Source organism: Mirounga angustirostris, unplaced genomic scaffold, assembly GCF_029215605.1.
Source record: "Mirounga angustirostris isolate CCGP_5_RB_7025 unplaced genomic scaffold, mMirAng1.0.hap1 SCAF_10, whole genome shotgun sequence".
NCBI classification, from domain to species: domain Eukaryota; kingdom Metazoa; phylum Chordata; class Mammalia; order Carnivora; family Phocidae; genus Mirounga; species Mirounga angustirostris.
This window is the reverse complement of record NW_026991718.1, coordinates 25,830,858-25,853,493: the sequence shown is the minus strand read 5'-3', so window position 1 is coordinate 25,853,493 and position 22,636 is coordinate 25,830,858. Positions and strand designations below refer to the sequence as shown.

Sequence of the window (22,636 nt, the reverse complement as noted above, 5' to 3'; positions counted from 1 at the left end):
AATTCATAATGTGTTTATGTGAGACACTCAAATAATTACATCTGATATTATCAAAACTCTTCTATAAAAACCCTCTTAAGGAAAATATTATAACAATATACAACTAAAGACACAGGACTCTAAGTTGATGGGAAAGGCAACCATGCCAGAATATGTCACCTGATTACTCAAACAAGCTCTGCGATATCACACTAAGTTATCATATATTCATTTTTTTTAATGCTTTCCCAAAAAGCACTGAGACCTCCAAAACACAGAAAGTAGTATATTGGAAGTTTCACATAAAATTACAGTCACTTCTGAGAGGAAATGAGCTCAGCTACCAGGAAACTGATGGAACTGTTAATGTAAATCCCAAACAAAACAAAATCTTACTTTTCTGAGATCAGTTTTTAAAAAAATCTATTTTTCCAATGTGGCATTATTCAATCTGCTTTTGTAAAATATGTTACTTCACCTTTAACAAGTTTGGGGCTTGTTAATGTCAACATCCCAGCATGCCCTGATAGATCAAGGCCACTAGCAAGCCATACTGGTCCACACAGAATGTCTTCTTTATGATCTTCTAAAAATGGACATAATCTCAGACCTAAAAAGAATACATATTTTCTTTTAAATTAGTTTGTAATTTAAAAATATGAAATAAGCAAATATCCATCCCATATATAATACCACCACACAAAATACCATACTTAGAATGTGTTCAAATAAGAATTCACTATCATGCTAAGGAACTATAATCAAAGATCTGATAAATTTTCAAATATCTGATTATATATTGCTTTCCATTCCCATATTATTTACATTCACCTTGATCATCAAAAAATATTACAAAACCATGACATGATTTTAAATCCCAAGATATTAAAAAAACAAGAATGCGAGTATTAGCGCAGCTGTGTTCACAAAGATGAGCTGAAAGTTAAAGCATATTGCCAAAGCAAAATTAAAGGTTATTTTTTAATTGTGTTTTTAAAACCAAGTTTTTGCAAGCCATAAGGAAATCTCTGCCCAACATGATGCATTTGGATCACTACTCCTTTTACTGTCATGGACAACAGCTCTATAATTTAACTCACACTGTGATTCCTCTACATCCATGTGCTGCATTTCTTCATTCAAATCAACCAGGGACGGTTTCCCATTTTGTTCCACTTCAATGTTAAGAGCTGGAGACAAAGGAAAGGTGATCTGCCTATCTACTGCTGTTTCTAGAGGATAAAAATATTAGTAAACTTAATTTTGCTTAATATCAATAATTTATGTGCCTGAAATTCTAAAATTTTCTGTTAAATTGGGAACTACTGTGATTCTTATCACAGATGCTACAAAATGGTTGTCAGAAGAAAAAAAATTAGATTCTATTAATCGTTTCATACACTCTTCTCTCTTTTAATGGTACTAAAATATTCACCTGAGAAATAATTTGCTGGCAACTAAAGTAAAAGTTCTTACCCTAAGCTGCAGAGTACAAGCACCTGCAAAGTTTTAAAAATACTAATGCCTAAGCCCTAGACCCAATTAAATCAGAATCTGCCATGATTCAAAAAAATACACCACACACACAAACGCACACACATATACACAAATACATACATATGTATTTTGAAAACAAGAAATTTTTCAGGTTTTACTGTTTCTACTCCCTGGTGTAAAGCAGCCATTTACTCTAAAATTATCCCAGCCTTTTCAATTAACCTCTTAAGGAGAAAACACTGATGAGTAACGTCTAGTTCTCAACATACTAAATGTATACAATCTATTTTAAAAACTCAATATATCAAATTCTGAACTTGTAAGAAAAGTAAATAAAGTTGGGTGTATTTCTGGGTGTGTTTCTGTATTACATGAAAGGTTAGGTTTCACCAATGATCTTAAAAGAATACGTGACTTCCATTAACAAAGTTCTTTTCCCAATCAAGTCTCCGCTTACGAAGAAAAATGTGTACGTCTAGGAATGATGAAAGTGAAACTAATTCAGAAAGGAACCAACTGAATTTCCTAAATAGCAAAATTAAGTTATTCTAGTTTATGCAATTCTATACAATACTGAGCTACCAAAACCTCTAAAATATTCTAGAATTAACTTTTCTAAATAAAACCACCAAAAGTAGAGCAGAAAAGAAGTACGGGGGTGGCAAAGAGAGTGGAGAGGAGGGGGAAGGCAAGGGAGGGATGTGAAACCTAGACAGTAAAGTTGAAATTAGTTTTTTTAAGAAATCAACTGCAAAATCGTCAAATATAAATTTTGATTCATCCTTACCATTGACTTTCCCTAAGCCCGGAGCTTTATTTTTCAGCAGCGTCACTTGTATCTGTGGAATATTGGTGATGTTTGAGTTCAAAACAAATTTGAAGTCCACATGTCCAACCATACAAGCTTTAGGTAGAACCAGTTCAAATACATGTTCATCCCAGCTGTTGCTGTCAAATAAGGGGGAAAATGCTAAACACAGCAAAAGTCTTTCTTTGGCCAAAACCACATTATCATTAATAACACTTGCACACTCTTTCATTTGTAGCCTCCAACAAAACTCAATGCTTCTCAATGGGATCAGCTCCCAAAAGAAATGTTAAACTTAGGGCAATAATTGATCTTAACCTTAGAAATCGACACCTATCTTGGGAACTGAACATTCCAATAAACCCTTCCTGGGCCCCACCCCAAATCTTTAAGCGGGGTCCCAGGAATCTGCATTTTAAAATAAGAATTTCTTCTATTTCTTAGACATGTCTGTTTTTTTTTTTTTTTTTTAAAGATTTTATTTATATGACAGAGAGAGACACAGCGAGAGAGGGAGCACAAGCAGGGGGAGTGGGAGAGGGAGAAGCAGACTTCCCACGGAGCAGGGAGCCCAATGCGGGGCTCGATCCCAGGACCCCGGGATCATGACCTGAGCCAAAGGCAGACGCTTAACAACTGACCCACCCAGGTGCCCCTAGACATGTCTATTCTGATTTTAAATTCTATATAAAGGTTGAAAAATAAAAATCTCCAAACCATACTCCACTAATTTCCAGACTCATTCAGATGTCTACCAGACATCTCTAATTTATCATAAGCAAAGCCAAACTTCTTAATTGCCCACTCCAATCTCAGTAAACAGAAATTCTATTTTTCAATCAGCTCAATCCAAAACCTTAGTCATCCTTGACTCTTCTCTCTCACACCAGATGTTCAATACATCAGCATATACTATTCCTTCTACTCCAAATTATATCCAGAATCTGACCACTCTTTTCACTACCTCCAACAACTATCATCATGGTCCAAACTACCATCAACAGTAATAGCATCCAAACTAGAACCCTCACTCCTATCACTGCCCTCCACAACACACAACCACTCATAATCTACTGTCATCACAGTAGTCTTACTGTATCCTTCTAATATATAATATATTCCTGTATCCAAAACCCTCTAATATTTTTCTAATCTTACACCACATAAAAATCTCACTATGGCCTATAAAGATACTTGTCCTCTGGTGACCAGCTACCTCTTTTGACCTGGCCTCCTCCCACTCTCCCCTACCTTCACTGCACTCTAGCAACACTGGTTTTCTTGCTCTCACCAGAATTCATAAAACATACTCCTCAGGGTCTTTGTACTTGCTATTACCTCGGAATTAATGTCTTCATGGAGGTCATTCTGGCCCCTTATATAAAAAGTACCATACTGGGGCAGCTGAGTGGCTTAGTCGGTTAAGCATCTGCCTTTGGCTCAGGTCATGATTCCCAGGTCCTGGGATTGAGCTCCGTGTCAGGGTCCTTGCTCAGCAAGGAGTCTGCTTCTCCCTCTGCCCCTACACCTGCTCATGCTCTCTCTCTCAAATAAATAAAATCTTAAAAAAAAGAAAATACCATACACATTTTCTCTTTCTCTCACTCTTGCACACATGTACATACCCAGCAACTACTCTGACACCGTATTGTTTTATCATAATTGGCTTACTGTCTTTCTCTCCCCAAGAGAATGTAAATTCCAGTGACAGCTATATAGGAGTGCCTGCACAAAACAAGCATCTAAATATCTGTTATGGGGTGCCTGGGTGGCTCAGTCAGTTAAGTGTCTGCCTTCAGCTCAGGTCGTGATCCCAGGGGTCCTGGGAACGAACCCCACGCTGGGCTCCCTGCTCAGTGGGGAGCCTGCTTCTCTCTCTGCCCCTCCTCCTGCTTGTGCTTTCTCTCTACCAAATAAATAAAATCTTAAAAAAATAAACAACTAAATAAACATCTTAAATAGGGGAGATGGGGTAATTAGGGAATGGACATTAAAGAGGGCATGTGATGTGATGAGCACTGGGTATTACAGAAGACTGATGAATCACTGAACTCTACCTCTGAAGTTAATAATACACTCTATATAAATTAATTAAATTTAAATTTAAAAAATAAATAAATATCTGTTAAACAAACTTGTGAACTGACTGCCCAAACTAATTGTACTGGTGGATTACTCTATTTTATCCTACAATAATAATATAGAAATTTCCAAAATTAAGGTGACAAATGAAAAGAACAAAGTTATTAATATATAAAAGTTGAGAAGCAATAATATAATCTAAGAATTTTATGTTGTTTCTAACAAATACATAATATGGACTTAAAATCAAATATCTTAGAAGAATGTCTTACCTATCAGTCTGTAGTTTCCAAGTTCTAGTATGCTGAGCAGCATCTCCATGGTGTTGCTGATGCAAATGCTGAGGGTGCCTCCTTTGTTGCTGTTCTTGTTGAACTTCTACCCAGCATGGAGGAACAGTAGCTGAAAACCGTGGAGTCAAAGTCTCAAAGCGGGTTAGCTCCACTAGAGATGTCAAGATGTCAAGGGTGAATGGCTGGTCCACCAATAAATCAACTCCTTAACAACAGTGAATATAGAATTTGAAATGTTAAAAAAAAAAAAAAGTTTTAATTCATGTTTTTTGTCTAGTCAATTACAAAACTTGCCAAATATGCTGAGAGTTATTAATGTGAGCTCAGATATTTATATGCAAATAAAGTAACTAGCACTGACTACATAATGGCCATAATAAATATCCATCTTGAATATTTTTTTTTTTTAAGATTTTATTTATTTATTTGAGACAGAGAGCATGAGAGGGGGGAGGGTCAGAGAGAGAGAGGCAGACTCCCTGCTGAGCAGGGAGCCCGATGCGGGACTCGATCCCGGGACTCCAGGATCATGACCTAAGCCGAAGGCAGTCGCTTAACCAACTGAGCCACCCAGGCGCCCCATCTTGAATATTTTAAATTATAGAGAGGGTACTCCTTATTGGAGAAACCCAAAGTCAACTTGTTAGAAGAGACCTGACTGAGCTCTACCCAGCCCTAAGTTAACAAGAGAAACAAAAGTAGTGTTGTAATGCAATCCAAATCTGTATCAAATCAATAAATAACTTTTAGACTTCATCATTTACAAAACAAAATGCTAAACATCAGTAAGTATATAACATCTGCCCTTTTTAACTTTATATAAAAGAAATTTTTTAAAAGTCAAAGCTAATCTGATGGCAAAAAAATACACACCAAAAGCTTCACCAGTACTTTTTCCTACTTTTGTGGTAGTTAAGAATATCTTGTAAGCATACCAATACTATAAGAGTAACAATCTGCTTCAGAGAGATTTTCTCTTATGAAAACGTGCTCACCATCTATGAAATTTCTAACATTAGACAAAGGCTGTTGTGCTTGTTCCAATAACAAAAATAAGTTTTTTAAAAGATTAAAATATGGAATCTGACAGGTTTAGAATATTTTCACAAAGAAAATTTATGCCGAGTTCTATATAATTACAAAAAGTATACTTCAAACCACATTTCTCTTCTCAAAGCTTAGAGCTTTTTAAATCAGACTGAAACTGTTAAAATATTGTTTGTAAACATTAATTGTAGGTCAATATCCCTTCTTTACATATTTACTTCCTTATAATCTAATTCATCTTTTCTCTACTCAATAGTATTTATGGACTATATACGAAAATTCTTGGGGTGCCTGGGTGGCTCAGTTGGTTAGCATCTGCCTTCGGCTCGGGTCGTGATCCAGAGGTCCTGGGATCAAGCCCAACGTCTGGCTCCCCATTCAGGAGGGAATCTGCTTCTCCCTCTCCCTGTGCTCCTCTCTCTGCTTGTGTTCTATCTCAATAAATAAATACATTTTAATAAATAAATTTAATAAATAATAAATCTTAATAAATTTCTTTTCCATTATAACAATAACCTATAAAATAAGAAACATTCAGCTTTTTAAACCAAACTGTATAGTTAATCAAGACAATCAAGTCTTTTTTTTTTTTTAAGATTTTATTTATTTATTTGACAGAGAGAGAGAGAGAGAGAGAACAGGAACACAAGCAGGGGAAGTGGGAGAGGCAGAAGCAGGCTTCCTGCCAAGCAGGGAGCCCGATGTGGGGCTTGATCCCAGGACCCTGGGATCATGACCTGAGCCAAAGGCAGACACTTGTAACGACTGAGCCACCCAGGCATCCCAAGACAGCCAAGTCTTGACTTATTATAGCATGAGACATGAGTCAGTTTATCTCAACCAGGGGGACAATCTTGCCTCCCAAGGGCCACCTGGAAGGAGGTAATTGTCTGTGCTACTGGACTCTAGTAGATAGAAGCCAGAGATCCTGCTAATACAGCACAGGACAGTCTGCCCACAACAAAAAATTATCTGCCCAAAACGGCAACAATGGTGCTAAGGCTGAAAAACCCTGGCATGTAAGATAGCATAGATTATACTGATAGTCACTAAAGTTAGCAGGTATTATATAGTAATCACTAAAGGTTTGCCTTTGGTGCAAAGAAAAATGATCAAATACCCAAATATTAAGTGTCCATAAAAATCAAATACCAACTTTATGCATTATTTCTATTTGGAATACATCTGAGTTTAAACACACTTTTCATTAAAGATTCATTAACCTTTTAAATGCTAGATTTAGGGAATAAAATCTATTAAGGACTAAGAGTAAAACATAACAACACTGTGGAAGCATAAAAGAACTAACTATAGTCATAAAGGGTGGGGAAGGAGAGCTTAGTGTAACATGTAAAGAGCATGAAATGGAATTATACACTCAAGAAATCATGAAAAGTTTATTGTAACAAACACTGAGAAGAAGACTAGAATTATTTCATGAAAGTCCAAGATATAGCAGGAGTAACATGTTAATTATTAATTCTGAAAAAATAATTCTGGAGGGCAGTATAGAACACAGAGAGAAGAGGCAAAAACAACATACAAAAGCAAACCTATCTAATGGTGCACAATGGGGCAAATGAGGATCTGAATATACTACCCCAGGAAGAGAATATTTTTCCAGCTTTTCAATTCCAGTAATATTAGTAACATTAAGCCACTCCACTGACTTCATATTTTTTTTAATCAAGTCCCCTTTTTATGTTTTTTTCCCTAACTAGACCAAAAGCTCCTTAATGGCCAAAATAATGTTTTACCTCTTAAGTAACATCACCAATATTGGCCAACCTACCATAGGTGAAAAAACATTTTTTATTTTAATGTTCACAACAATTTGCAACTACTGAAAAAAAAATGATAAATAATAAACAAAAACAAGCCAAGTGAAAGAATGGCAACAAAGAAATGAACTCCCTCAACAAAGTAACCAAGAGTTGACTGTAAAAACTGAAAGAATGTTTAAGATTATTTAAGAAAGACTCAGAAAACTTTGAACATCACAAGAATTTGCATTTTTAAGATTTCATTTAAAAAATTAGTATCATACCTGAAATGCCAGGACTTGAAGGATTTGATAAAGGTTTGGAACCTTCTGAAGATGGTTCTATTCCTTTAGAAAGAGATCCATCCACTAGTATATCAGCTTCATCAATATCATCACAAGTTCCTCCAATTTGGAGAAAATGAAGCTCACCACCTACGGTGTAATAAAATTTTATCAACACAGGAACACAGAATATGGATAAACATACAAATGCATACTACTTAGTTAAGAAACTCAATTTATTTTAATATCACTCAACAAGCAGATAAATAGGGCTGACAAAGTGACATATCTTCCAGAAATTAGAAATTAATCTGACAAGGTACTACAAGCGGAAAATTTATTTTAAAAAATGGCAACACAAACATGTGAAAACAGTTATTTACCTAGTACTAACTATGTGTAAGACACTATTTTAGATGCTTAAGTTAATTCATTTAGTCTTCACAAAAACCCCTGAGGTAAGGACTATTATTGTGGCCACTTTACAGATGAGGAAACTGATGCACTAGCTAAATATCTCAGCAGTAACAAAAATGAACAAAGATTCTTAATTTTTTGAAGCATTCACCATGAAATGAAATTAAACTGAATTTCTATTTTTTTGTATTTCTCACAGAAAAAAACTGAAAGCCAAGTTAGCAAATATTTAAGACAAAAATCAAGAGTAGTTGGAGATTCACTTTCAACATGACAGAATAAGGAAGATGACAACTCCTCTTCCTTAAAAGCAACGACAAAGCCAGACAAAACTGTCATTCAATCAGGGTGGGGCAAGCAATGAAAACCAGCAGAAGGGATGCTACTGCCAGAGGGGGCCCAATGGATTTGGAAAGCCATCAGTTTAAAGGGCTCAGTGGCAACAAAAATGAGGTGCATCCTGAAGTCAGGATTCTGCCCTTAATACAAAGTTACAAGAAGTGAAAGAAACATAGGAGGCTTGGTAAACTCTCCACATAATCCACAATGATCAGAGGCTGTACACATGTGTTACAAAACCAGATGGGGTCCAAGCCATCCACACATTCCCAGTCAACTAAGCCCCATGCAAATGCAGAAAGAGTTGTAAGAGGGAATGACAGAAAATAAAAATAAAGCAAATAAAAGCCAGGACACACCTGAATACAGCCTTTCTGGTGAAGTTACTTGGGCATAATCATTTATCAAAATCTTTGGCTGAACACTAAGCTAAGTGAACACAAAGGCAACAAATAAGAAACAAGGTTTAAAAGTTAAAAACCTCTGGGGGGAAAAAAATGACGGGAGACATCAGTGACTGCACACTGCAAAAGAAAGAGATTTCACAGATGTAGTCCTGATGGGTTCCCAAACAAACAAACAAACAAAGCAACAACAACCTCCAAAGAGGGGAAATCAGAATCCAGAATTTTGCAATGTTATTTAAAATGTCCAGTATTAAATCAAAAATTATAAGACATCTGAAGAAAGACTGACCCATGCTTAAGGAAAACAAAATCATTGAGAAATATCTCTGAGTTCCCAAAAGTTGGGTTTGGCAGACAAGAACTTCAAAGAAGCTACTGTATTTTTATAGAATAAAAGGAAATCAGGTATGGAGAATTAAAGGAACAAATGGTGGAAATGACTCAACAAGTAAAGAATCTCAACTAAAAAACAGAAATTTTAAAGAACAAAAGGGGAAATTCTGGAGTTGAAACATAAAATACGTAAAATGAAAAGTTCATCAGAGAGGCTCAAAGCAGATTTGAGATGGCAGTAGAACAATCAGTAAAATAAAAATAGAGCGTAAGAAATGAACCTATCTGAAGAAAAGTAAAAGATCTTTTAAAATGAAAAGCATCTCAGAGACCTATGGGACAGATCAAGTATAAGAGCATACATGTAATGGGAATTCCAGAAAAAGAGAACAGAAAAGGCAAAGAGAAAAAATTGATGAAATAATGGACAAAAACTTCCCAAATTTGAAGAAACACATTACACTGCAAATCCAATCAATTCAATGAACTTCAAGTAGGATATATACAATGAGATTCACAGGTATATATGTTACAGTCAAACTGCGGAAAGTCAATGAGAAAACCTTAAATGCAACAAGTTAAAAATGACTCATCAGATCTAATAACCATGATGCAAATTAAGAGCGGACTTACCAAAAACAATGGAGGCCAAAGGCAACTGAATGAGATGTGCAGAAACAGTCAACCAATAATTCTATATACAGTACTATTCTTCAAAAATGAATGTGAAATAGAGATATTTCAGGATAAACAGAATTTTTTACTAGGAGATCTGCCTTGTAATAAGTACTAAAGTCCTTCAAGATGAAAGAAAGCACTACCAAATTTTATCACACACACACACACACACGTACCAGAAATGAGTAAGTAGGTGATGAAATGAGTAAAGTAGATGAATATATATTTTATCTCATTTCTTTGTAAAGTTTTTTAAAAGACAAAGATTGTATAAAATAACTCTTTTTGTTTGGGTTTATAACTTATCTAAATGCAACATATAAGACAATGGTAGCACAAAGGGGCAGGAGAAAAAAGATTAGAGCAAAGTATATTTTACTAGAATTAAGTTATTATTATTCTAAAGTAGTTTGTGACAGATTAAATCACTAAGAACAGAACTCCAAAAAAGTATTTAAAAAAATATATCAACAAAGGCACCAGTAATGTCACACCAAATGGCAGAGTGGAAGTTCTAGGTAGGAAGCTCTAGAGGTCAGCTACTGAACTAGGAAGTGATTGAAAAAAAAAAAGAAAGTGACTGAAATCAAGTATTTCAGAACTCTGGAGCCTAACAAGAAACAATGACCAGAAGATGCTTGATAAAGGGAAAGGCTACTGATCTTTCATGGAAGTGGCCTGCAGGAACCAGCTGCCATCCCCCATTCCTCAGCCCTGTGCAAGCTGTGGGGAAAGCGGCCCACATTTCTGGAGTTGCTGGCTGGTGGCCAGAAGGGACCTTACTTCCTCATTTCACATATATGTATGTACGTATGCGTGTGTATATTCTATTTCTGAACTTTAATCAAACATAGCTGCATCAAATCTATTATCTTCAATATATTATTAATACTATTTGAATACTATTTGAAATTAACTTACAACATTTATTAGTTGTAGATTTTTATCAAAAGGCTCAATGACTCCATGAGAAAAAGAGTTTTATGCTACTTGAATACACTCTTATGACATGTCATGGAAATGTCATGTCCTTTTGATTAAGAGCCTGTAATCCTTTTTAAAAATTTTTACAACTACTTTTTGGACTGTCATATATACATTTTAAAACATCAACTTTTCTTCCCTCTTTTTTGTTACTAATCTCATCTTTTCACATCTATCTTGACCAGTCAATCCTTGAAGAACTAGGAGATAATTTTCAAAGTGCTTAACTTCTCAGGCTTTTTCTTGTCCATTGGTCCATCTGGATAAATTCCCTATCACATGAGATCGATTCCTAGAACTTTTCATTGTCCAAACTCCAAGAATACATTAATCTATTTAAACACTACTTATCCTCTGTCTCACAAAAGCATATCTCATCAAACAATTAAAATCATTAAACCCTGACTGTATTTCTGGAAAATACTAGTATCTAACACAGATGTGTCCTGGGCCTAGGTCACTCAGGTTCCAAATTCAGCTCCATTCTGGATGGCCTATGGCATATTAAATTGTTTTCATTTTTTAAATCTTTCACATTAAAAGATTCTTTAAAATTCAATGTATGAGTCTTCTTTCTTTTTTTTAAGTAGGCTCCATTACTTTAAGTGGGCTCCACACCCAGCATGGGCTTGAACTCATGACCCTGAGATCAAGACCTGAGCTGAGATCAAGAGTCAGACACTTAACCAACTGAGCCACCCAGATGCCCCTACAAGTCTTATGCTTTTGTTACATTCTAGCAGTATAATGTAGTTTATGCACCCTGACAACAGATGCCCAGGTATGAATGCTGACTCTGTCATTTATTAGCTCTGTGACTTAGGCAAGTTACTTAACCTCTCCTTCCCTCAGTTTCCTTATCTGTAAAATGAAGACAATAATAGTATATACCTCATAAAGTTGGCATGATGACTAAACAAATTATGAGAAGTAAAGCTCTCACAACAGTGAACTGGCACATACATGATCAAAAACTTCAAATTATCCTTCACACCACATAGTATTTTAATGGTTTTTCTAAACTTTATCAACTCTAATGCAAAGTTTAATTAGTCTAAAGTTATTCTGCATTGCTCATTTTTAAAATTAATCTATTTGGGTTTTGATGTTATTTGAAGATTTTTCTTCCCCTTATTTCACTAGATGTATTTCAAAGAAGGCAATCTGAACCACTACATTCACCACTACTCTTCTTGGCCAAACTCTTGCAATCTTTTAAAGTGAGGAAAAACTCGGATTAATTCCTCCCAAGAACCACAAATGAGATGATTCTCCTCACACCCAGGTCTTCTCCCAAGCACTGGTTATAGTTACCTGGGCTTCAAATACCTCCTGACCCTAAATTCCTACTAAACTATCAATAAGACTACTCATTTTGTCTGATATTGTCAGTAATCCGTTTCAAAAACTGCTTTATCTTTCCAACTTAAAATATATAATAAGAAAAGTAGGAGGAAAAATGCACACTATGTGTTACTCTGTATGGGGCCTCAAATGTTGCAAAGCTGATTCAACCATTAGCCAAAGGTCAGGAATAAATCAGAAAAGAAAAATTTATTTGGCAAAACTAGTATTCATTCGCTAAATATTTTTATTTCAGGAGGAAATAATGACCAATATATATACTCTGTGCCAAAAACGTTATATACATTATTTCATTTCATTCTAAGAAGCCTGATAACAGGCCTTTTTATCCTCGTCTATAAATAAACAAAGGTTTACTGAGTTTAAAGTAACTTGCCCAAGGCCACAAATTTGAGCAGATGCAGAGTCAGGACTCACAGAAACAACAGCAGGTTATTTTCTTGAGGTTAAAGCAGAGAAGATACTTTCTGAGAGACTTATTAACTTATTTACAATTAGAATCCTTACCTAGGGCAGTAGAAAAAAGTTTTAAAAAGTTAAAACAGTAGAAAGATTTACCGCTTCATTATAAAAAAAATAAATTTCTCTCCATCTATATGGATCTAAAATTCATACTAGGTATGCATATAAATGAATGCCATATACACTCATTTTGTAAGATTTGTAGGAGAACCAAACAAACCAAGAGCTTACCTTTGGTGCATGCACACAGCCTGTCTGTGCCCGAGCAGTAAATGACAGAAACAAATGTGTCCTGTTCCTCAGTGCCCTCCTTTTTGGGAGGTTCCACTTTGGCCAAAATTTCAAAGTTTGAAAGATCTAGTATTTTTACATATCCTCCCTGAGTGGTTATTACCAGGTGTCCAAGAGTAGAAATATCAGCCTTTTTTTCTCTTTCAATGCCATTCTTTGAGGTTAACTGCATTTCCTCAACAGGTTCCTCACAGTCATCTTCTCGATTATCCAATATATCTGGTGGAAGCAAAATGAGCGAGGTAATTGTGTCCTGGGGGTCTTTGATATGTTGGATTTTTATTGGCTCCTCTTCTAAAGTCACTATCCGAGTGGCATAATTCATTTTATAAAGTATTAAATATCCACCACTAATATTCCTCTGCTCAGGCTGAATTATCAAAGGAGTTTGTACATCTGCTGGTGATTCATGTTGGATTACACTAATATTTGCACCATTCACTACAGCAAGATTTGATTCCAGCTCACCTTTCCGTCTATTACATAGTGCAGAGTTTAATTTATTTAAATTATTCAAGGCCTCTACTTGATTTATTGCACTCAAGGATTCAACAGGGCATGTCCGCAGTCCTACCAACAAATGAATTCCATCAGCACAAGGAGTTAAGGAGTCTATACAAAGATTCTCCTCCTCTGCAAACTTTGGCAGCCTTAAGCACTGAACCAAAGTCCCAGGCTTGGGAAACACAGAGTTCCACTTCTCAGAATCTGGAGAGGTAAGGTTGGCTGCTGCATCTGCAAATTGCTGAATGTAAGTCACAGGAGGATCCTGCAACAACAACTGCTCCTGACTATCCAGCTCCATTTCAATAATCTGTGGAACTGTAAAACCATCATCATGCAAACTTTTGCTCATTATATTGTTCATCTGTGAAAATATTTTTCCTGCTTTCTCATCAGATTCCTTGATGCTATAAAGAAGCAAAATGGGTAAAGTCCTCCTTACCAGAGGAGAATTTAACTCTGAATTAGTGCAGGATTCATTGTCAGTTGACCCTTGTTCTGATATACTTTCACCCTGAGTTCTGCTTAAACCATCCAGTGACCTGTGAGAATTACTACTAATGGGTGAGGTAGCAGGAGATTTATATGTTAATAAACCTCCAGCTAATAAACATGGAAAGGGAATGTTGTGTTGTTCCTGGTGCTTTTCCTTTGTCTTTTCACTCTTAGAGTTTGTTAAGCAAGGATTTGCCCCAAGTTCTTCAAGATCCTTAACAGTATCTTCAAGCACATTTGCCACAATCTCCCACTGAAGTTTTTCAGGCTGCTGCAGAATGCTGAGTGCTGTTATATCAAGGCTCACTTCCATGGCTTCCTTCTGTGATGTGTGCCCTTCGAAAAGGAACAATATTCATTAGAATTGGCCTTGAGATTGGCAAATCACGAATCTTTAGTATAACGCTTTCGTTACTTTTCTTACTCATCCAATCAGTGCATTATAATTACATAAGAGGAAGAAATTAAAGTATTTTAAAGGGAAGTTAATCAAATCTGAGGTAAATCTACTCAGAAAAACCACTGACGTATTCAAGAGAGTCAAAATCATTTTCAATTCAGAATATATTCTCTTGGCAATTTATGAGCAACCCTCCCCCACCCTTTTTAATTTATGAGAATGGTTAAAGAATGAAGACATTATTAGTATCAAAATATAGAATTTCTGTCCTTTAATTCTAAACCAAAAAACATTCAATACCATTATAACTATCACTTATGCACTTTATAGAATATCCATGAAACATGATTATATTGTCAGTTCCCCTTCTTTTACCATTTAGAAGAAGTCATAGCATGCTCTCCTCTCTCCTACCCCACCATGCTAATTATCAGTTGATTATCATAGTACGCAATGTAATTCTAACCTCAGCTTAGAAAAAAATTATAACTAGGAAGGAAAAGTTCCCAAAATTTGCCATTTTAAAGTGAAGCATAAAGCATCTTCTGCATTATCTGCTAATTTATAGCTCATTTAAAGTTAACTACATTACCCCTTATGATCTTTTGTCCACTGTGTGCTGTCCCCTTACAAAGAGTACAAAAGTCATTTCTCAGTCTCAGTGCTCCAAAAATACCACGTCTGTCTACACAAAACCTTGCAACAGATGTCACTCAACCCCTAAACCAGGTATAATCTCTTGATATTGAACTGAAAGTCTGAACCAATTTGTTTCTTTCTCAATAGCAAAAAATACTATCAGTCAACAACAACATTATTAGCAACAATAATGTCTAAGTATTTCTCTTTTTTTGAAGATTTTAAATATTTATTTGACAGAGAGAGAGACAGCGAGAGAGGGAACATAAGCAGGAGGAGTGGGAGAGGGAGAAGCAGCCCGTCCCCCCCCCCCCCCCCCCCGCCAAGCAGGGAGCCCGATGTGGGGCTCGATCCCAGGACCCTGGGATTATGACCTGAGCTGAAGGCAGTCGCTTAACCAACTGAGCCACGCAGGCGTCCCAATGTCTAAGTATTTCTTATGGAAAAAAAAAGCACTGGAATTGACTTTATGATTTTAGATAAGAAAAATACCGAAGAGTAAAAGAAATAAATATAACTCGAAACTGCATGAAAGTTTGAAAGCTGCCCAAGTAACGTGCAACTGAGATTCATGGAACATCATATACTTAACATGTACTGAAAGTTCTGTTCACACCATTTCTGTTAACTACTTCGTTAACTATTTCTTTAAAATGCTCACTGGCAGCTCTACCTCTAATTTCCCATTTTCTGAGGATAATCTTCTTAATTCAAATAATGTTGCTATTATGACCTAAAACTGAAACCATTTCTAGTTAAATGGAAGAAAATTGTAATTACACACTCAACAGTTTAATTGTCCTAATGAAGCTGTTCATTTACACAACCACTCGTTTGGCTACATTCACATGCAGTCTGTCTATACTGCCATGCATTAGTTATATATATTAACTCTACTAATTTAGATTTGAAATTAAAAGTTGACAGTAAGATTTTGATACCATATAGTACACTGTAATAAATCTTAAGGATGCTCAACTATCTTTTGGACTAAACTGAAACTTATATAAATGATTTTTCTAATGTGTGTGTGTGTTTTTTTTTTTTTTAGTTATGGTCAGAAATTGCCAGGAAAAAACGTTAGTGTATGTATATAGAGGTTAAAAACAAAATAACCCCAAATTACATGTATTAACACACATTTAAGAAATATTCAAAGTAAATGGCACAGAAAGTGGGGCTATTCATTAAGACGGGCAGCATGACAAGTGGCATTATTACTCTGCTTTTTCCCAACAAAGTAACATCTAAGAAACAGCCTATGCTGTACATTCTACTTCAGAGGACAGACAAAGCACAATGACAACTGTCAAATACTGCAGTAAGGAAATCTGTATTCTTATCTCAGAATTTCCCAAACCTACTGGACTACAAAACAAGTTTTTACATAATATAGCTATAAACAGACTGCAATACAATATTCTCCAGATAATCATTTTGGGAAACCCTTCTCTCCTCTGCTTACTTAGGTAGTGTCAGCCAGCAGTTCTATCGGCCAAACTTCCTGAGGTGAGCAACTAGGTTTTACCTAAGCACTTTTCTAAAACTAAGAAATTTCAATTTGTACCCTCCTTCAATCTCCTGTCAAACACTCTTCCCACTCTTCACAAGAAGCAAATATATCCTTAATTCGGTTATCTGGCCCCAAAACCAAACTTTTCTCTCTGACATCATCTAGATACTTTCAAAAGCCATAACCTTCAAATGAAAAACAGGTAAAAGTCTCTTAGTTAAGAAATACATTCTGTAATTCTTCAGACTGTATCATTCACTTTGACGGGAATCACCTAGAGTTAGTAAATGTAAATTTTGAAATAGCATCTATGACTTACTTTAGATACTTCAGGAAAAGAACACATTTCCCATTCATATCACGAGCCTCCATAAACTCGCCAATGAACTACCAATGTAAGAGAATTAACTTAGAAGATATAGTAGTCCACCCCCCCCTTTATAGGCAGGGGATACATTCCAAGAACCCCTAGTGGACACCTGAAACTGCAGACAGCACAAAACTCTGTATGTACTAGGTTTTATTTGTATACATACATATGATAAAGTTTAATTTGCAAATTAGGCACAGTAAGAGATTAACAGCAATATCTAATAATAAAATAGAATTATAATAATATACTGTATTAAAGTTAGGTCAATGTGTTTTCTCTCCCAAAATATCTTACTATACTGTACTCACTCTTCTTGTGATGATGTGAGATAAAATGCCTATGCGATGAGATGAAGTGAGGTGAATGACATAGGCATTGTGTCCTAGCATTCTGCTACTAGGTTATCTGCTCAGGATAACAGTTGACCTAAGGTAACTGAAACCGTGGAAAGCGAAACCCCGAGTGAGGTGGACTACTATCCCTATTTTACTACAAATGAATGAACTACTTGTAAGTCCTAAAAGGAGGGAATTAAAAATTCTGAACTAGAAGAATTTTTTTCTCGTTCCATAGCTACCTTTTAATACTACATAAGGACAACAACCCCTACCCTAAATATGTATCACAGAAAAAGCCAACAAAAATACATGGTGACTTTCTAGATACCGGGAAGTGAGATAAACAGGGCTATAGTATCTAAAGGAAGTGTGAAAAAGCAACTAGGCATAGATGAGAAAGGTAAAAGTAGGAAAGGGATAAAGAAATAGACCAAAGATAGATACTATAATTACAAAAATACCTACTGAGATTATTGGACCCAGAGAAAAGAGCAAAGCTACAGCATACAAAGGAAAGGTTATGGTTAGAATCAAAAACTTTAAGAGCAGAAAAAAGGAACACTGAGCTCAAACACTTCACTTTACAAAGGAAAAACTGAGGCCCAGAGAGTTTAAGTGACTTGACAAGACCAAAGAGTGAATTAGCAGAAGAATTCAAGCTCTAACCAGGTCTCCAGGTAACCTGTGACCAGTTTATTATTCTTTCCCAGATTAAGAAAATGCAATTGTAGCCCTTTTCTGATGAAGGAGCATTACCTTCATCAGACTAATTTTTTTAAATGAATCTATTCTTTATTTTTCTAGAGCTAATTATACATTTGTAAATTATTCAGTTCATCTTCCTACTTTAAAATTTTTTTCATTGCTAAAAACTCCTTCAAAAGACAACTAAGGTTTAACTCCAAATCAGTCTAGCGTTGTCTGGGGGGGCTTTAAAAAAATTTCATGACAATTTAGAATTTAGAGAGCACGTGCTATTCTATACTCACTCTAATTTTTGACAACTGTACTATACAAAGTCGTGTCTCTTCCCCCAGAGATTTAACAAGTTCTATATGCCCTCAGTTCCTGAAATAGGACATTACAGAAGAGCCGCAATTTAGTACCAGTCACTTTTTTAAACTATTGGCTACTTCCCAGGTACTATTATTTTTATCTTAATCAGTCCCCAAAACTCTGATTAACAGATGTTAACATAACTCTTTCATGTATTGGGAAATGCATTCAGCCTATAATAAAATGACAAGAATTTGAATTCTGATATTGAAAAACTATTTTGAGATGTACTATTAGCCTTGCCTTTTACAAAACTACATTAAAATCTGAAGCACATGCTTTCACCATTAACATTTCATAAGATAATGAGTGAGGAAGCACTTACTTGATGCCTTAATGTCTATGATTTTATACTTTAAAATTTATTCTCTCTTTACCTGTTTTATTTTGGGGATAAAGAACCTTAATTTCAGTATTACTTTTATTTAACAACAGAATAAATTATGCAAATAAACTGAACACATTCTGAAGGGCTTAATGTGTATTCCTTGACATCTGTGACAAAAATTTAGTAAAACTTTAACTTGTTTGGCTCAAATACATACCATTTAAAATTTAAGTATGGGACTCTACATATACTAATTCAAGATCTCTAATGTTTAACATTTGAGTTTTCTGTGTATATTAGTGAAAATGTAGAGTTTGCATTAACTAAGAAATTTAGAATTAAGTAATATTTAGCTTTACCTATAACTGTATAAATGCAAGGATTTAAACAAGAGATTATCTGACATTTTTAACATACCTGTCACAGAATCTGATCTGGAATGCTCTTCACTGTCTGAATCCTCCAGTAAATCATCACTTAAAGACAAAGTAAAAAATAATTTGAATTTCAAAAAAAGGTATGCATATTATGAGACAAAAAAAAGTTACAACAACCACTGCTCTGCATCTCAAATATAAGTATCATACAAAACTATTAAAACTCGCTTAAATGACATATAAATAGTCTGAGATAATAACCAGTTGACAATGCTGGTATTGGATTACCTTAAAATCATGAAATAAGTATCTGTCTGAAACAGAAAGTGGAAACCTCTAAGAATCTATATTAAAATTTGTAGGGATCTGAAGACTGTTAAGGTGTGACTGGGAATAGTCAGGTAAATAAACAGATAAAAGAGAGAAGCAGCTAATAAAATCAAGTACAAGCTTCAGGTAGTAAAATTTTAATAACTACTGTATTACTGAATTCAGGAAAGTTGTCCTAAAATCAAATAAAAGAGCTATATAAATACGTGTATATGTACACGTTTACACACACACACACACACCCACGCATTTCATTTTTGCGTTTGCTCTGTTTGTTTTGGAAGGGGTAATAAGAACTCCTTGACAAGCAGGGAAACCATTACAACTCAGAAGTTAGGGATTAAGAGGAGAGGATGTCCCTCCTTGACTCTTCACTCAGATAGTCAAGAAATTGCCAGCCTCCCTCTTTGCATCCATCTTTATCCTCACTCTCATCTGTTAGCAAACAAGAACAAAATGTAATAAAAGATCACTCTAGCACAATATGAGACTGTGTCAGTACTCTATCAGCACGTCTACAGCAGTTCTAAAATTCTGATGACCTCAATTAAAAAAATTAAAAGATATATTTTGAAGGAAAGAAAGAAAATATTAACTCTCCCTTTTTGAAACAACGTATTTCACTTACAGATGAAATAATGAGGCACTTAAGTAATTTTAAATGAAATGCAAGTTAGTAATCTCTGTTAAAAAAAAAATGTTTGAAATATGGGGCAGGGGCAGGGCTTGGTGAGACATTTTTGACAAATTTCTGTGTTTTAAGTTTTTCAAGTGGAAACTGTCCATAAAACAATTCTGTGCTATAATTTAAAACAACAAAAAAGGGGCGCCTGGGTGGCTCAGTCATTAAGCGTCTGCCTTTGGCTCAGGTCATGATCCCAGGGTCCTGGGATCGAGCCCCGCATCAGGCTCCCTGCTCGGTGGGAAGTCTGCTTCTCCCTCTCCCAATCCCCCTGCTTGTGTTTCCTCTCTCACTGTGTCTCTCTGTCAAATTAAAAAAAAAAAGATTTAAAACAACCAAAAAAATATGCAAAAGTTCAAGATCAGCTGCTAATTAGCCTTAAGCTATTTAAATGCTAACTGGCTGATTTCAGAGAAATAATAAAGATACTTGGAAAAATAAATCCCAAGAGGAAATATTAATCATTGGGAATTATCCAGAATAAAGAACTCCAAACCATGAAGACACAAGAGGTTTCAAGTATGGGTTTTCACATTAAAAGAAAACCAAGTTATTACCCAGCTATAAGGAAAAAAGGTTAAATAAAGTAGTTACATATTTTATTTTTTATTTTATTTATTTTTATTTATTTAAGTAGGCTTCACGCCCAGTGTAGAGTCCAACACAGCGCTTGAACTCACGACCCTGAGATCAAAACCTGAGCTGAGATCAAGAGCTGGATACTTAACTGACTGAGCCACTGAGGCGCCCCAGGTAGTTGTATATTTTAAAGAAGGAAATCAAGGTGTCTTGATATGAAATTACAAATAATGTTACAAAGAGTTGCCAGATAATCACCGTAACTGGAAAAACAAAAGTTCTTTCTAAAGTTTTTCAAAATACAATCTTTTTTCAAAAAATTTGATAGAAAAATTCTACCATTACATAATAAAATCATATAAGTTCAATGACTGAATTGTACACTAAAAGGGTGAATTTTATGATGTATAACTATACCTTAAAACTCTTAAATATGGGTTAAAAAAACACATAAGTACACATTAAAAAATTTATATATATAAATGTTAACATAACTGGACAACATGATTATGGGTACTCTACGTTTCTTCAAGGTACTTCTCTGTATTGTCCAATTTTTCTATGTTAAGCATGCATTAGGTTTATAACAGACACTAGATTTACTAAAGCCTTTTACATATGCAAAACCTTTTGCAGAGTAAAAAAAATGCAAATTAAATAGGATATTATGAATAAGTTTTAAGTTAGGATTATCTATTTTTGAAAACTGAAGATACACTAGTTATCACATGCATACTTTAGCTTTGATATATCAATACTACATAAACAAGTTCAAAGTTAAAAGCAGGAAATATTTACCAATTTAAAAAATATAACATATAAAATGAGACAAAAATGTTAATTCATTTAAATTAAATGTGTTCCCAAATAAATAATCTTCCTTCCCAAATATTCTTCCCTGAATAAATTCAGAACAAAGATAAATGTTATCTTTCAAGTAGAAATGGTCATAAACAATCCATAAGCAAACTATACTGCTAATTAAGTTTCTTGGCTAAGTTTTAATTTGTTCAATTAACATACTATTCTTTGAGCTAATGAAACTCACACAGTGTATTTTAAAACAAATATATTGTATATTACGCCACAAAATCAGTATTAGTTTGGTTCAGTATATTCACTACCAATGCAACAGAAATCCTGCTACCTTTGGGGGGAGGGAAAGCAAGAGAGGGAAACTGAGGTTAGAGAGGAAGTTCTACCTCTTCACCTTCCTCCTACCTCCCCAACTTAAGAGTACTCTTTCTGTATGATTCACTTCACTATCTTAGCAGAAAAGAGTCCTTCGACCCTGGAAAGACTACCTCTTAAAAGCACGCAGATATTTATATCTCAACTCCAGCACACTACCCCAACATAATACCTGTCCACCTAAGATACTGGGTGTTTACTGAAAATGTACATTTTACCTAAGTGTGTGTGTGCGCATGTGTGTAATCTTAAAAAGTACGTCTTGATTCAATTTTTTTTTTTTTTAAGATTTTATTTATTTGCGAGAGAGAGAATGAGAGACAGCATGAGAGGGAGGAGGGTCAGAGGGAGAAGCAGACTCCCCGCCGAGCAGGGAGCCCGATGCGGGACTCGATCCCGGGACTCCAGGATCACGACCTGAGCCGAAGGCAGTCGCTTAACCAACTGAGCCACCCAGGCGCCCTTGATTCAATTTTTAATCCCCAAATTACAAAACTCCAAGACGAAAGTTCTAACTATAATCAGTGTTCAGGGGCACCTGGGTGGCGCAGTCAGTTAAGCACCGACTCTTGGTTTCAGCTCAGGTCGTGATCTCAGGATGGGGCTCCACACTCAGCAGAGTCATTTCAGATTCTCTCTACCTCTCCCTCTACCCCTCCTGTTTGTGCTCTCTCTCTAAAATAAGTAAATAAATCTTTTTTTTTTTTAAATTTATTTGACAGAGAGAGAGACAGTGAGAGAGGGAACACAAGCAGGGCGAGTGGGAGAGGGAGAAGCAGGCTTCCCACGAAGCAGGGAGCCC

At 35.4% G+C, this 22,636-nt stretch overlaps 1 protein-coding gene across 11 annotated transcripts in view; it reads right to left on the bottom strand.

Moving 5' to 3' along the window:
- The window catches only part of BIRC6 (baculoviral IAP repeat containing 6), a 227,694-nt gene that overhangs the window by 156,892 nt on the left and 48,166 nt on the right, over positions 1-22,636 (bottom strand). For 7 of the 11 annotated variants that reach the window (XR_006792448.3, XM_064572077.1, XM_045884369.3 and 4 more), the window contains exons 9-15: positions 19,093-19,151; positions 12,970-14,364; positions 7,754-7,903; positions 4,639-4,864; positions 2,264-2,424; positions 1,080-1,211; positions 458-589 (exon numbers count right to left, since the gene is read on the bottom strand). Coding sequence is in view for 10 of the 11 variants with exons in the window: in XM_064572077.1 (XP_064428147.1) it covers positions 458-589; positions 1,080-1,211; positions 2,264-2,424; positions 4,639-4,864; positions 7,754-7,903; positions 12,970-14,364; positions 19,093-19,151 (2,255 nt within the window). In the remaining variant the exon portion in view is untranslated. The remainder of the gene's footprint in view (positions 1-457; positions 590-1,079; positions 1,212-2,263; positions 2,425-4,638; positions 4,865-7,753; positions 7,904-12,969; positions 14,365-19,092; positions 19,152-22,636) is intronic. The other 4 variants (XM_045884372.3, XM_045884373.3, XM_045884375.3 and 1 more) reach the window with 2 other exon arrangements.